The sequence below is a fragment of the Rattus norvegicus genome, chromosome 6, assembly GCF_021556685.1.
Source record: "Rattus norvegicus strain SHRSP/BbbUtx chromosome 6, alternate assembly SHRSP_T2T, whole genome shotgun sequence".
NCBI lineage: Eukaryota > Metazoa > Chordata > Mammalia > Rodentia > Muridae > Rattus > Rattus norvegicus.
In genome coordinates this window covers 133,109,622-133,123,065 of record NC_141539.1, presented here as the reverse complement: position 1 = coordinate 133,123,065, position 13,444 = coordinate 133,109,622, and the positions used below count along the sequence as shown (strand labels likewise).

The window sequence follows — 13,444 nt, the reverse complement described above, 5'->3', positions numbered from 1 at the left end:
GTGAGCTGCAGTGCCTTTATCTGACTACATGGGCCTCAGTGCCACAGACAGCATTCTAGGGAGCCCTGCTAGTTCATCCTCTTGGAGAGCTGTGCCGTTAACCCTGCCCTAGAGCAAGGCCTTTATAGGCCTGGAGGAGACTGGAGAATGTGCCTGATAGGATTTTGAGACTTAATAAGGAAAAGGAACTGGACTTAACGGTGGGAGGGAGAACACATCAAATCCTGTGATGGATGGGAATGGAAGAGAGGGAGGCAGGCTGGAAGCCCTTGTTCTGAATAACCGAGTGGCTAAAAGTACTACTCATAGAAATGACAGCAGTAGGAGCGGAGAGAGAACAGGGCGTGTGGAAAGAAATGCTATTCAGACAGCCTCTCTGCTCCTTAGTCCTGCTGTCCTAAAGAGGAGGGGTCACTTAGTCACTCAGCTTTTCTGCCAGTGGGAGAAAGAACTGAGCTTAGCCTGTGGGTGCTGTTGCCCCAGGGTGTTTGTTCTGCTTTCTGCTCTTCACCCCATGCCTGACAGGGCAAGCTCACATAGGGAGGGCTTGGAAGGAGCCGGCGTGCCTGTGAGTAGGTGTGAGCATCTGCCTGCTTCTGGGCTAAACTCAGAGGCTATAGTTTGACCCTTTACTTTAGTCTCGTATCTTGTATCAGTTGGTGAAGAGCTTGAGTAGAAGAAATGGGTATTAGTTCCATCTCTTCAGACCTCCAGAAACTTTGACCAAGCTCTCATTAACCTGTTATCCTCACAACCCTGGCATGTTAGGTATTTGTTGAGTACCTACCATGCGAGGGATACTCATTTGTTATTATGCCACATTTATAGAAAAGGCTAGGACTTCTTCATGTATGATACTTATAATCTATTGTAGGGGACAAAGCAGAAAAGCATTCCCATAGTAGACACTAACAGAGGCAAAATGTCACAGGCTTTTTTCTCTTGTGTCACATGAGAAGCCTCATTCATGCCAGTACTCGCCAATATCTTAGTTGTGGTCTTACTGGCGCTTTTTTTGGGAACACTGTCTCCACAGTCTGGAGGCTGAAAGGAGCAAGCTTAAGGCACTGTGCACTGGGTTCTGCTGAGGGCCTTCCTACATGGCAGAGCTCTAGGCATGGGTTATGCAGTAGAGAGAAGAATTGTCACACATATGAAGACGTCCTTGTACACTGGGAGGAGATGAGTGAGGCCGAGGGTGTCTGGGCTGGTGCTCTAGCTGCTGCTGTGATGAGAATCCCTTCCTGTGCAGCAGCCGTTCTGCTCTGCTCCATTGCCTCAGTGGAAGTGGGAATGAGGGCTGGGGTTAGAGGGAGGGATTATTTCATGTTTAGAACTTGAAGTCTAAGTACAGTATGCAGTGAAACATACTGTTGTGTTCTACTCCACATGTTCTGAAAGTCTCCCTCTGTGTCACCAGCGTAAGGCTGTATGTGCCACATAGAGAGTTTAGACTTTGCTTGGACTCTTTTAACTACAGTACACATGTGAATATTTAAAGCATACCTGATATGTAGAAGTGCTCATATGCAGCTATGTTGTATTTCCTTGTGGTTGGCTTTCTGGTGTAGTTGAAATGATTGTAGCATAGTGTAAGATTCTACTGTTTTCTTATTTTTTTCTCTAGGCAGAAGAATTATTTTTATGGGTTCCACGAAAGTTACTAATGACTGTTGAATCTGCTAAGAATTCAATATTGGGTAAGAATAATTTATTTAAGGCAATGTACAAGATATACAAATTTCATCTCTGACAATAAACAATTGTGTTTGGTTGTTTTTTCAACTGTAACATAGTTCTTCAAATCCATATTAAAGTTTTCCACTTTATGTCCAAAGAGGGGTGCATTGTGACATGAAGTACTATATGATCTTGGAATTTTGTGCTGTGATTTTAGCATGTTTTGAGCGGTGGCTTTTTAAAGGAGTTCATGACACTTACCCTGCTAACTTCTGGGTTGATTTAGGGCCCCTGTATTCCCAAGACCGAATTCTCCAAGCTATGGGAAACATTGCACTGGCCTTTCATCTGCTGTGTGAGCGAGCCAGCCCCAACTCTTTCTGGCAGCCATACATTCAGACCCTCCCCAGTGAGTATGACACCCCTCTCTACTTCGAAGAAGAGGAAGTGCGCTGTCTTCAGTCGACACAAGCCATCCATGATGTCTTCAGCCAGTATAAAAACACAGCACGCCAGTACGCCTATTTCTATAAAGTCATCCAGGTGAGCAAGGCGGGGAGGAGTGGCATGTGTGTCCACTTGAAGTCTTACAGGGCTTAAGCACTTTACTCTTAAGCTGGAGGGTATCCAGGTACCTTCTGTCATTTTCACTTCTGTAGAACTACCACATAGTCTTTAACGTATCTGCCTTCATCAGCATCCAGCATCAATACAAGCAGAAGTACTTCCTCACTGACTAAAGTTGCTAAGCCTTTTGAAAGTGAGTTTATAAGGAGATTTTACAAGCTGTCAACCTTATCAAATATAAAACGTTGCTTGCGTGTAATGTTTCTAGGAAAATTAGAATTGATTTCTAAGGGGCTGGGTTAAGATCCCTGGTTGTTCTTGCAAAAGACCAGGGTTCAATTCCTAGCACTTACGTGATGGTTTGTAGCCATCTGTAGTTCCAGGTCCAGGAGAATCTAGTGCTCTTTTCTGACTTCCTAGGGCACAAGGCATGCATACAGTTCACAGACATACATGCAGACAAAACACTCATAGATAAAATGAATACATCTAATAAAAATTAAAAACTTAAAAACATTAGGGAATAGAAATTGGTAAAAGTTAAATTAATTTCTACTATATTCATGAGTTAAAAAAATTGACAGTTATGTCAACTGCAAGGTGATTTGCTTATGTTTTTCAAAGTGTACTACTATTTATTATGTATTATATTTTAGGTAGTCCTAAGTGAAAGTGTCATACACAGAGTCTCTAGGGGGTTGATTTTGACTTCGTGTGTTTTAGGGGTTTCATCTTCCCTTTTCAGGAAGGGGCAGAACCAGTGCTGCAGCTCCCCACTGAGCTGAACAGGAGGTGTCTCTCTAGACTCTGCTTTGCAGTACTTGGGTCTGCCTCAGCCCTGCTACATCCAACTGAGGAGAACAGGAATAGTAACCACTTGTTCCCTTTCCTTTTCTTGGGCAGTTTGGCAACCTGAATCAGGCTGATGTGGTTATATTGTAAATCATCTGTCCTACAGTGTTTTGTTTCCTTTTCAAATGCAGTCATCTCGCTTTATTCCTTAATGGAATAGTTTTATTTATCATTTATTTATTTATTTATTTATTTATTTATTTATTTATTTATTTATTTATTTATTTGATGACTTTATTTGTATGTGTGCATAGAACCTAGGGCCTTCTGTTTGCAGGCAAGCACTTTTCCTGTCCATTCATTGTTTTAGCTTTACAGCATGCCTGTTTTATAGGAATAGCCCTCTCACAGATACATCTCCCCTCCTGCCAAATGTTTCAACTATTTCAGAAGTCATATGATTCTTGCCTCAAACAGAAATTGTTTTGCTTTTCTAACCTCAAGGTTTAGGACATTATGAAGAATGGCAATATGTAGGTTTTCTTTCAAGTTTACCTAATTTAAAAAAAGTTGATGGAGCTAGATTACAACTTTGCCTCTTTATTTATGATGTCCCGGAGTCCTACATCTGACATCTGGTGTGGCTTTTTGTCATCTGAAAGTGTTATGTTTTTATTTTTATTTTATTTTAATGAGCACCTTGGCATTGTGAGTGCCTCTGACTCTCTGTCCTGTCTCATCCCCCCACCCCCGTGTGTGTGTGTGTGTGTGTGTGTGTGTGTACACACGTGAGAGAGAGACGGGGGGGGAGGGAGGGGGGAGGCAGAGGGGGAGGTAGGAAGGGGTAGGCTATGGGGTGTGGGCACTTACGTGGCCTAGCTTCAAAGCCTCGTTAGGAAGGGCTGGTCCCTAAGCTGGATGAACCTGAGGCAGAATGAAGCGGTAGAGGAGAGTCTGTCCCAGTAGAAACCCAGTGGCCCTGTAGGAAGAGCACAGGCTTTGTAGTAAGACAAAACCTCTGGAAAACCTGATTCCATCACACTTGCTGTTCAAATGGAATTTGGTCTCTGAAGCCAGGGCTTACCTACCATACTCTCTCTCCACTGCTTAGCACTGGGCTATGCCTCAGTGGGCAGTTTCTGTGCTACCCTGACTGTAAGGTGGGAAGATCCTGCCCCAACTCCCAGGCGAAGGTGGACAGAAAGAGGTGTCCTGTGTGAACGAAGCCCCTGGGCTGCACAGACACTCTGTGTTTGTAGTTGTCACTGTTGGGACCCTTCAGCTTCAGCTAGCTTTGCTTGGTTGTCACAGGTCCTTATGGTCTTCAAGGAATTCAACATCTATCATACTACAGAAAAAAGAAGGCAAGAATCTGGTAGTTGTTCAGTCCACAAGGCTGGGTGTCTCTGAGGGTTCCTGGAGAGCTGCTGGTCTTGTCAGAATCTTGAAGAAGTTGGATTTAATATCGACTGCAGCAACAGGAGGGTGGATTTGCTAGTGAGAGGGAAGGCCAGCAAGAAGGAAACAGTTTCCTTCCTTCCTTCATGTCTTTATGTGAGCCACCGCCAGAAAGTGCCATCCAGGTTGGGGTGGGGCTTTCTTCTGATTAAGACAGTTCTATCACAGGAGTAACTAACAAGTTGGGTCCCTGTCAATTCCCGATGTAGCCAAGTTGACAGCCGCAATTAGCCATTACACTTGTTAAATCATCCTTTGAGTCCAGCTGTTTTTCTTTTCTTGTTTTAGGTAATTCTCATCACTTCTGAAAGTGTTGAACAGTAAATCAGAGTAAATACAGATGTTGTCTGCTGTCATTTTGTTTGTATTATGTCTTCCCTCCGAGAGAGTAGTGAACCTCCCTTCCTCATGCTTTTTCAGGGTTGGGGGTTTGTCCACTAGCAGCTCAGTGCAGCATCACTATCTCAGCACTCAGGAAGAGCGAGGAGACCCACGTTAGCAATTCATCATGTGGTCTGTCCTGAGGTGTCTTCAGTTTTTGTTTGGGTTTATTGTTTTTGCATTGAACATCTTCACCCTCTCCAGAGACATGAAAACCCTTCCCCAGACAAATACACACATGAGCTCTGCCACAGATCGACGCAGAGTACAGGGAAGGGGTGTCCATGTTCCATTTCTAGTTATTATTACTTCCACTTAAAGTTGTCTTCCTGGGTGCTGGATTGAGGGCTCCTTTGTCAGGGCTCAGAGTCAGTGTGTCTGTGACTTTCCTTCCCCAGGTTGTTTGTGGTTGTGGTGTTAGTCGTAGGAACCTAACAGAGACAGCGTGTGCATTTCCCAGGTTGCTGAAATACTGTCCATGCCTAGCACTCTCTTCAGGTAGCAGAAATAGCGTCCCAGTTATATTCCCAATGGTCACTTCCAGCCAGTGTGGGCTTGGCCCCTTATTTTGTTTCTCTCACTTTGACTGGTCTTTTCCTCTTACCTGGAAACCAGTCTTAAGGGTCTTTAATACTGAACAAACTAGCCAGCCCTCTCTGGCTGCAGCTCTTTGTGTGATTGCTACTCTATCTGTCTCTTTGGATTTTAACCCCTCATAGCAACTTAATTATTTAATAACTCAAATGATAATGAGTCTCTTGAGTGTAAAGTACTACATTTAGAGATAGCCAATGATAAGAGAAGTACATGCATTCAATGTGTGTGCGTGCGCGTTTGTATGTGCATGTGTGTATGTGTCTCTGTGTGTGAGTGTGTGTGCATGTGTGTCTGTGTGTGTGCATGTGTGTGTGCATGTGTGTGTGCATGTGTGCGTGTGCATTTGCATTGCTAGGGATTGAATCCAACCCCATTGAGCCACAGCTGTAACTTCACAGAAGTTTTCTGTAACCCTTGTGCCCTTTTGGAGAGTATTTGGTAGAAGTCACTCATTTGTATTTATCTGATATTTCCTCAAATTCAGTTGAGATTATGCATTTTTGACATCAATGCCTAGAAGTCAGCTTGTACCCTGCTCAGTTCTTTACTTTCAGTTTGAAGTGATTTTATAGGTATAGATCAGACAGAAAAGTAAGGCATAGAGCACACTTCCCTCTGCTGCTCTGGCTTAGTGTCGTGCCTTAGCAGCTGCAGTGTAAGGTTCCGGGAGCCAGCTCTCCCGACTGCCCTTCCCCCGCTTTGCTTACAGTGTCTAACTTCTCAGTCACCTGATACTGCTTGGAAGAATACTTTGGCAGGCACTTTGTAGACAACTCTCATTTAATATTTATCTAAAGTTTTCACTTTAGGCTGAGATTATGTTTTTGGCAAGAGTACCATACAAGTCAAGTTGTGTCCTCCTCAGGGAACACATAAATTAATGTGCTTTATTAATGACTTTTCCAATAAATTGTATGCTTTGAGCAAATCCCCAATTCTCATTTCTAGTTTTTGTGCTCATCACTGCCCTCTGCAGGAGGGATGTATGATTGCAGGGTGTGCCAGCTGCAAGTTTTCTGCTGTTTTTTCTTCTGTGAGAACTGAAATTTTACTGTGAGGAGTAGTTGTCCCTACTTCCCCATTTATTGATTTATTCAGTAGTTCATATGAACAAGGATTCATGGACACTTATTTAATTCGATGGGTTCTATGACCCACTGCTCTCACTGTTGATTTGATGTACTATTTTAAATGGCTCTCCAAATGACACTTGATTTGTCCTTCAGTTTTAACTATTTGGAGGAAATCCTATGCAGCATTTGCCATAACCTAAATGTATGGAAGTATGTTAAATAAAAATGTTGAAATAACTGATTCTTGGGTTATACGTTGCTTACCAAGTTTCTTTAGCATCAGAGTGAAAAGTAGCTATGGGTAATCCTTTCTAGTGCTTCCCTCTGCCCATCCTAACTTAAACATTTTGCCTTGTTCTTGGCTGACTTCATAGTAATGCTATAGCTACTAGGTGAGGGCTATGAGCAGCAGAAGTGAGGCTGAAGGAACAGAGCCAGGCAGTGAATGGCGAAGTGACTGAAGCCAGTTTAGGGGACTGCAGGTGCGAGATGAGTGGGCCTTGGGTTCTTCTTCAGCTGTGGGAGCCACAAGCAGAAGTCACGAGCATAGGAGAACAATAACAGTCCCTGCTTTCATGGTGTTCTCATGACTTGGCTGGGAGTGCTTTCTGCTCAGGTAAGCAGCATCCACTTGCAGAGTGCTTGTCGGGCTGTCCTGAGGAAGCACACAAGTGAGGGTAGGTAGAGGGTGCTGTGCACATCACCAGGAGCTCATGGCTGCAAAGGTCAGTCCCTCTGGGGCAGAGCTGTGACTGTGCCTTCGGGACTGCTGAGAAAGGGAGAAGCTTCCTAAAAGGACTCCCTGGTTTAAGAAGTGTACTGGGGATGGAGTGCTTGTGAGATACACTCTACACCAGCTACAGCCCCAGATTTCCTCGGCTCTCTCTGAGGGTTTGATCTTTCCAGTGACCCAGGACGGAGGGCTGCATCTGCATTGTGTACGTGAGGAATGGAATGTGTGGGAGCTGCCCCGAGGTGTGGCGATGTCTGTGGTTTTTGGAATGGGTTTAGGGCGGTTCTGTAGGACCCAGCCTTTGAACCTGACCACAGAACCAGGCTTTGTTTTTAAGGTTATTTGTGGTTTTAATTTTGGGACCAAGAAGTTTAATGACAGAGTAGTCTGGAACAAAAGTTCTTCAGGATGTTATGTGTACAGCAAGTTGGATGTGCCCTATTGATTGGGAGGGTCATGTGCTTACAGCACCATTCTGTGAGCTTGGTGGGCATTCTGTTAGCACCCTAGTGTAATGTCCAGCCCTGGACACTGCCTCTCTGCCAGAGTTGGCAGTTATGCATCCTTGGAGGGTGTCATTTCTTTACATTATCCCTGGGTTCTGCAGAAGCTGCCAGTGCACCATCTCTCTATTACCTTACCTGGACAACTTTTCATGGTGCAAAAACATGAAAATAAGCCAGAAGCCAAGAAGGAGCACAGACTGGTATAGAGTTGTCAATGCCGTTGCTGTCTTGGTTGGAGCTGCTGGCTATCTTAAAATGTCTTGAACTATGTGTCCTTGCTTGTTCCTGATAGCCATTGTCATCCTTTTAATGGAGTTCAGTGTGTGAGAGTGTCTTTGTTCTTTGTGAGGTTCCTACAGTTGTGTATTACTCCTTTAAATGTGTATCTGATGCTTGTCGTCTTCATAAAGGCTGTGGTTCTGTCATTTAAAATTTAATCTGAGTTTCTCACTATGTCCACTTGTTTGTCTAATACCATTAACAATTCAATTATAGTCTTTATCTTCTGGGAATTTAGTGTCCTTTGTTTTCTCTATTTTTTTCTGCCTTTAGTTTCAGTGGCCTCTGGAAGACTTTTTTCTCAGTGTCCATGGCTTGCTCTGGGGGAAAGCCATACCTCATATAGTGCTAGTGCTGAGATTGGGCAAAGGACATCACTTTGTGGGGTGTCCATGTGAACCTGGGACACTGTAACTGGGACACTGTTATGTCCTTCTATGGAAGCTCCTCAGATTTAGACTACAGCATGCACTGTTCACTGTCCCTGACCCCTCATGTTAAACCCTGGCCTCCCTCCCCTTCCTTAGCCTCTGCCTGCCTGACGTGTTAGAATTCAAACTTGTGACTTTATCATTCCGCTTAGGAGCAGACATCCAATAAAGGGAGATGTATAATTTTTGCCCTCTCTTAATACCAGATGTTCACTTGTTGGCAGAAGTACCTGTGTGGATGCTACACACACATCCCTGGTTATACTCAGGTTTGATCCTTCTGGAGAAAGGGAGGTAAAGGGTGTGATGCCTATTGGCATTTTGGTTTTAGCTGCTGTTCTAGTGTCCTAGAGGTGTGTGTGTCACAGAGTTCCATGCCCTCCGACCTTGGTTTCTGTCCTAAGGTAAATTAGTATCCGAAAGGAGTTTATGTTTCCTTACTTTCTGTCTGCTCAGCTAGAGTGCTCTTCACTGAGCGCAGGGATGTTGTTTCATTCTGTTAGATAACTGGAGAGGACGCAGCTAGTGCTGTGGTTGCTGAGTAACATCACAGCTGAAATAGCAAACAACTGCTTTTCAGAATAAATACAGCTGGTGGACACTGTCCTGCAGCCCATTGAGAGCTGCGATTCCATCAACATCACTGAGCAGTGGGTGTTGGTTTAGATCCTAGGGATGTGGAGTAAGTCCACTGAGATGCAGCCCTGCTGCTCTGACTGCAAGTGCAGTTTGGAGGGCTCCAGAGCCCGCACTGTAGTCACCTGCTGGCCTCCCTACTCACTTCAGAATCACCAAAGCCACTGCTCACATCGTTGGTGTGATGGGCTTGTCACAGACTACAAAGGGTCAAGGGCAGACTGCCGCTGTCAGTCAAATGTTTCTTTGCTGAACTACATCTTCAGCCCTGCCTCCTCTTTTCTGAGACCTGTCTTGTTATAACAGCTCACGCTGGCCCAGACTTCTGTTACCAGCTCCAAGTATGTTATCTTCCTGCCTCAACTGTTCAACTGCTGCCATTATAAGTATGTTGCCAACATGCCTTGCTAATTCTGGTTTTGTTTTTTTAATGGGGATGTTTGCCTGCATCTTGTGTTCACATTTTGGAGTTTCCAGGATTTGTAGAAGACCCAGCAATGATTCCATGGTGATATGGATGAACTGTCCATAATTCCAGGTCAGGCTTTTTATGTAGATTGTGAAGTGTTGTCCTTTCTTTAGACTCGTCTTTCTGTGACTGGGCATGCATGGCTCTTGACCTTTCCAGCTTAGATATGTCTACCCAGTTAATAGGGATCTTCTGGGAATATAAAAGGTTTTTGTAATCCCCTAGCTCTCCTTATACTTGGAGTGAACCAGAAAGCAAGGCTTCTCAGTGGTGCTTTATGGTCCCTCCCCTCTTACCAACCCCTTCATCTGGCCTCTCCTCAGAACCTCTAGGATTTATGAGCCTTTGCTGCCTGTAAGAACCTTTCCCAAATTTCCAAAGCAACCCCTTTACCTCCTGGTTTCAACTTAGAGTCTTCCCGAGTGTGTATTCTCCTGACAGGATTCCCTGTCATCTGTCCTGTACGATGCTCATGTCTTTACAGCCCTACCACTGTCTAGGTGTGCTTTTGTGTTGTCACCTGTACCTTCTGCCATGTGATCATCTGGACAGGAGACTGTCTGTCTTGGTCACCAGTGTTGCCGCTAAATGAGAGAAGGCCAGGGTGTGCACACAGAGGGCTTAGTGTGTGAAACACAGTCCATAGAGAAGACCAATTTTCCTGTTAACTCTTAAAATCTTTACAGTTAGAACGAACAGCTTCTTGGAACAGACTGAATAAGGCCAGTCTGGGAGGGCAAAGGAGGACTCTAAGGCTTCTGCTCTGCAATGCAAGTTTATCTTCTTCTTCTCTCCAGGCCTGAAACGGAGGCCGTTGGTAATAAATTCCCAACTTCTAGGTTGGCAAGGCCTAAGCTGCATCAGGAGCAGACTTGCCTGTGGGGCTTTGCGGAGGGTCGCATTTATTTGGGTTTAGACTGCAGTGTTTCAAGCAGATGCCCTTTGTATGCAGAACTCAGATGGGGCAAACTTTCGTTGTTACATTGTAAATCTGTGAGCATGAGTGTTTTTAATGGAAGTGCTCACCCCGTCTCTATCGTGCTGACTATGCAGGTGTGTCTAAAGGAAAAGCTGTCAGGATGAGGAGACTTCACTTCTATATGCCAGTGACTTGAGGACAATTCTAATGAGCTCTAAAATGTTTTGTCAGTCTTTTTTTCTTCTTAAATGCTGTGATGGCATCTAAAATTAACACACCATTTTTATTTGCTAATATTTACCTCGGAAATGCTGTTGTCAGCTTTGAAATTCTTGCTCTTACTTACTGTCTTTTTGTAAGTCTTAAGTGAGTCAGAGGTCCTGGGCCCTGAACCAGAAGGACACTGGCGTTGTATTAATGGCCACATCTTCTGTGACCTGTATGATGCTGTTTACCGGCACCTGAAGGTGGGCCCTTGGCCAGTCATTGTGTGTGGACTCATGCTGCAGTGGCAGTGTTGCTTGTGGGATTGAAGTGTTAGGAGTAGGGCTCCAAAACAACAGGATCTGTAAGGAAGGGGCGTCAATGTCTGCCTGTCTCGTGCAGTTACCTCATTACCTAAAGGCCTGTGTTTTTAGTGACTCCAGCCCTCTGTCTTCTTTTTTTATGAAGGGAAAGCAAACAAGGCTTTATTGAGAAGGAGAGTGGGAGCCTTCTGTGGCAAAGAGGGACCTCTGAAATGGGTTGCCCTCTAGTGGCTTCCTGATATGGCCTGCCCCTCCTCGCCAACACTGCATGTGTCGCTCATCTGTGAGTAGCTTTGCCAGGTGCTGGCTTGGCAGAGACCTATGCTTCTGTCCAAAAGGAGCTGTCTATTAAATCCAGTCCAGCAATACAAACCAGAGTGGAGTCCAGCTACAGTCAGGGAGAGGAACAACAGCAGTAGAGCAGCACACACAGAAGTAGGGCTTCTCGCTGACCATAAGCCAGCCTGCTGTGTCATGTGATACGGAGTAGGCAGAGGAGTTGAAGGAGGGACACAGAAGAGAGGGAACAGCACTAACAAGGTATACTTTCCTAAGTGTCAAGGTCTGCCCTGTGTCTAACTGTGGGAGCTCATCAGACTCCTCCCTCTTGGCAAGTGAGGGTCAGTCGGTGAGGGTCCTCTGTCTGAAGATGCTTTCCTACTGATTAGTGGACTGTCCTACTTAGGATTTCTAACTTCCTTCTCTGTTCAAGCAGCCAACTCACTTGTCTTAAACCTTGGGGTGCTGGTTCATTTTTTATATCCGGCTGTGTCCAGTTAGTGCTGCCTGTTTGCACATGGGTGTGAGCTATCCCTGGAGCACAGGCAACTCACCAGTGGCCACAACTTCAAAGAAACACGACTACTTCTCTAGCTGACATCAGTTGCCAATAGCTTTTCATCTAGAGGCTGGGCCTAAGCTGTGTCCTGTCCTGAGGCTGCCTTCCACAGCACCGCCCTAGCCTCCTGCCATCTACTCTTTCTGCCCTCTTCTGCACGCTCTCCGTCTACAGTGTGATGTTTAAACAGTTCTCGCAAAACGTTTGCAATGTATTCCGGCTGTGTAGATACAAATAACAGGAAGAGAGGACGGCACGACCATTGATAAATGACTGTCAGTAACGGAGACGCCATTGACTCTCAGAACAGCTACCGTTAATGTAATATGTAGCTTCAAAAGAGGTAGGGAATAGTTAATAACCTCTTGTAGCAAAAGGGAACAGCTTGGGGAAATTTCCTGTTGGCTTTTAGCTTTTTTTTTTTTTTAATGTAATTTAAGCTATACCATATAAAGTTGATATATATTGCACACAGCCGAAGTTTTGAGATGGCAGCTCTCTAGTGTCCTTTCCTCACTAGGCACCTACCCTTTCCAAGGAGTGGCCCATGTCTTAATGTCACCAAAGCTTGCTTACAAACCTGTAAGTAGGGGTGAGTCATGGACTGACTCTGCATCTCCTGCCCCTGAAATGTTGGTGAGATTTGTTCATGTTGCTGGGTGTGGCAACAGGTTAGCCCCTTTCATTGTTCTGTAAGCTTTTTTTGTAAACATTGTCATCGCCCCGCCCTCCCGTTTTTGAGATACGGTTTTACCTTATAGTCCAGGCTAGCTTGGAGCTCCCAATGCAGCCCTGTTATAAGTAGCCTAATTATATTTGTTTTCCTGTGGACATTACTTGAATACAGTGTCAGTTTGCTTGCTTCAGCCTCCCAAGCACTGGGATGACAAGTGATGCCAAGTTTGAAGGCAGCGTGCTTTTCATTCTGTTCTTCTGTTCACGCAGACTTTGGTTATCTGCTGGGCCGTATGCTACTTTCTTCTCTCATTGCTGTGACAAATGACCTAAGTGAAAAAGCTCCTTAGAGACTGTATGTACCCTGTAGCGTCACATTACATCCACTGTCAAGACACAGAGGCGGAGTCTTAATGTTTCTCTCCTCTTTTGATTCAGTCCGGGGCCCTAGCCCACATTCTGGGTGGGTCTTCCCTTTTTAGTTAAATTTTGGGAAGTGCCCTTATGTCTCCTATGTGATTCTACATCCAGTTAAGTTGACAAATAAATTAACCAGCATGGGCAGGTGAGAGACAGACAGACACAGACAGAGTGTGTGTGAGAGAGGGAAGGGGAGAGTGTCAGTGAACATGAGTGTATATGCATGCGTACTCATGCACACATTTCACGTGGCGTGTGGAAGTTAGTGGACAGCTTTGCGAGCCAGTTCTATCATTATCCCTGTTCCCAGTATTGAACTCAGATATCCGGTTTGCATAGCAAAGACTTAAATCATTGGGCTGTCTTACTGGCACGGTTACAACTAGTCTTATATCTGTCTCCCTGAAGACATATATCTTTCTTCTTCTGGGCATTCTCTTGGGAGAAGGATTGTTGGAATACT

At 44.8% G+C, this 13,444-nt stretch overlaps 1 protein-coding gene across 4 annotated transcripts in view; it reads left to right on the top strand.

Moving 5' to 3' along the window:
- Positions 1-13,444, top strand: part of Setd3 (SET domain containing 3, actin N3(tau)-histidine methyltransferase) — a 66,927-nt gene that overhangs the window by 18,988 nt on the left and 34,495 nt on the right. For all 4 annotated transcript variants that reach the window (NM_001346470.1, XM_087552910.1, XM_087552911.1 and 1 more), the window contains 2 exons: positions 1,628-1,700; positions 1,967-2,223. In NM_001346470.1, the coding sequence (NP_001333399.1) occupies positions 1,628-1,700; positions 1,967-2,223 (330 nt within the window). The remainder of the gene's footprint in view (positions 1-1,627; positions 1,701-1,966; positions 2,224-13,444) is intronic.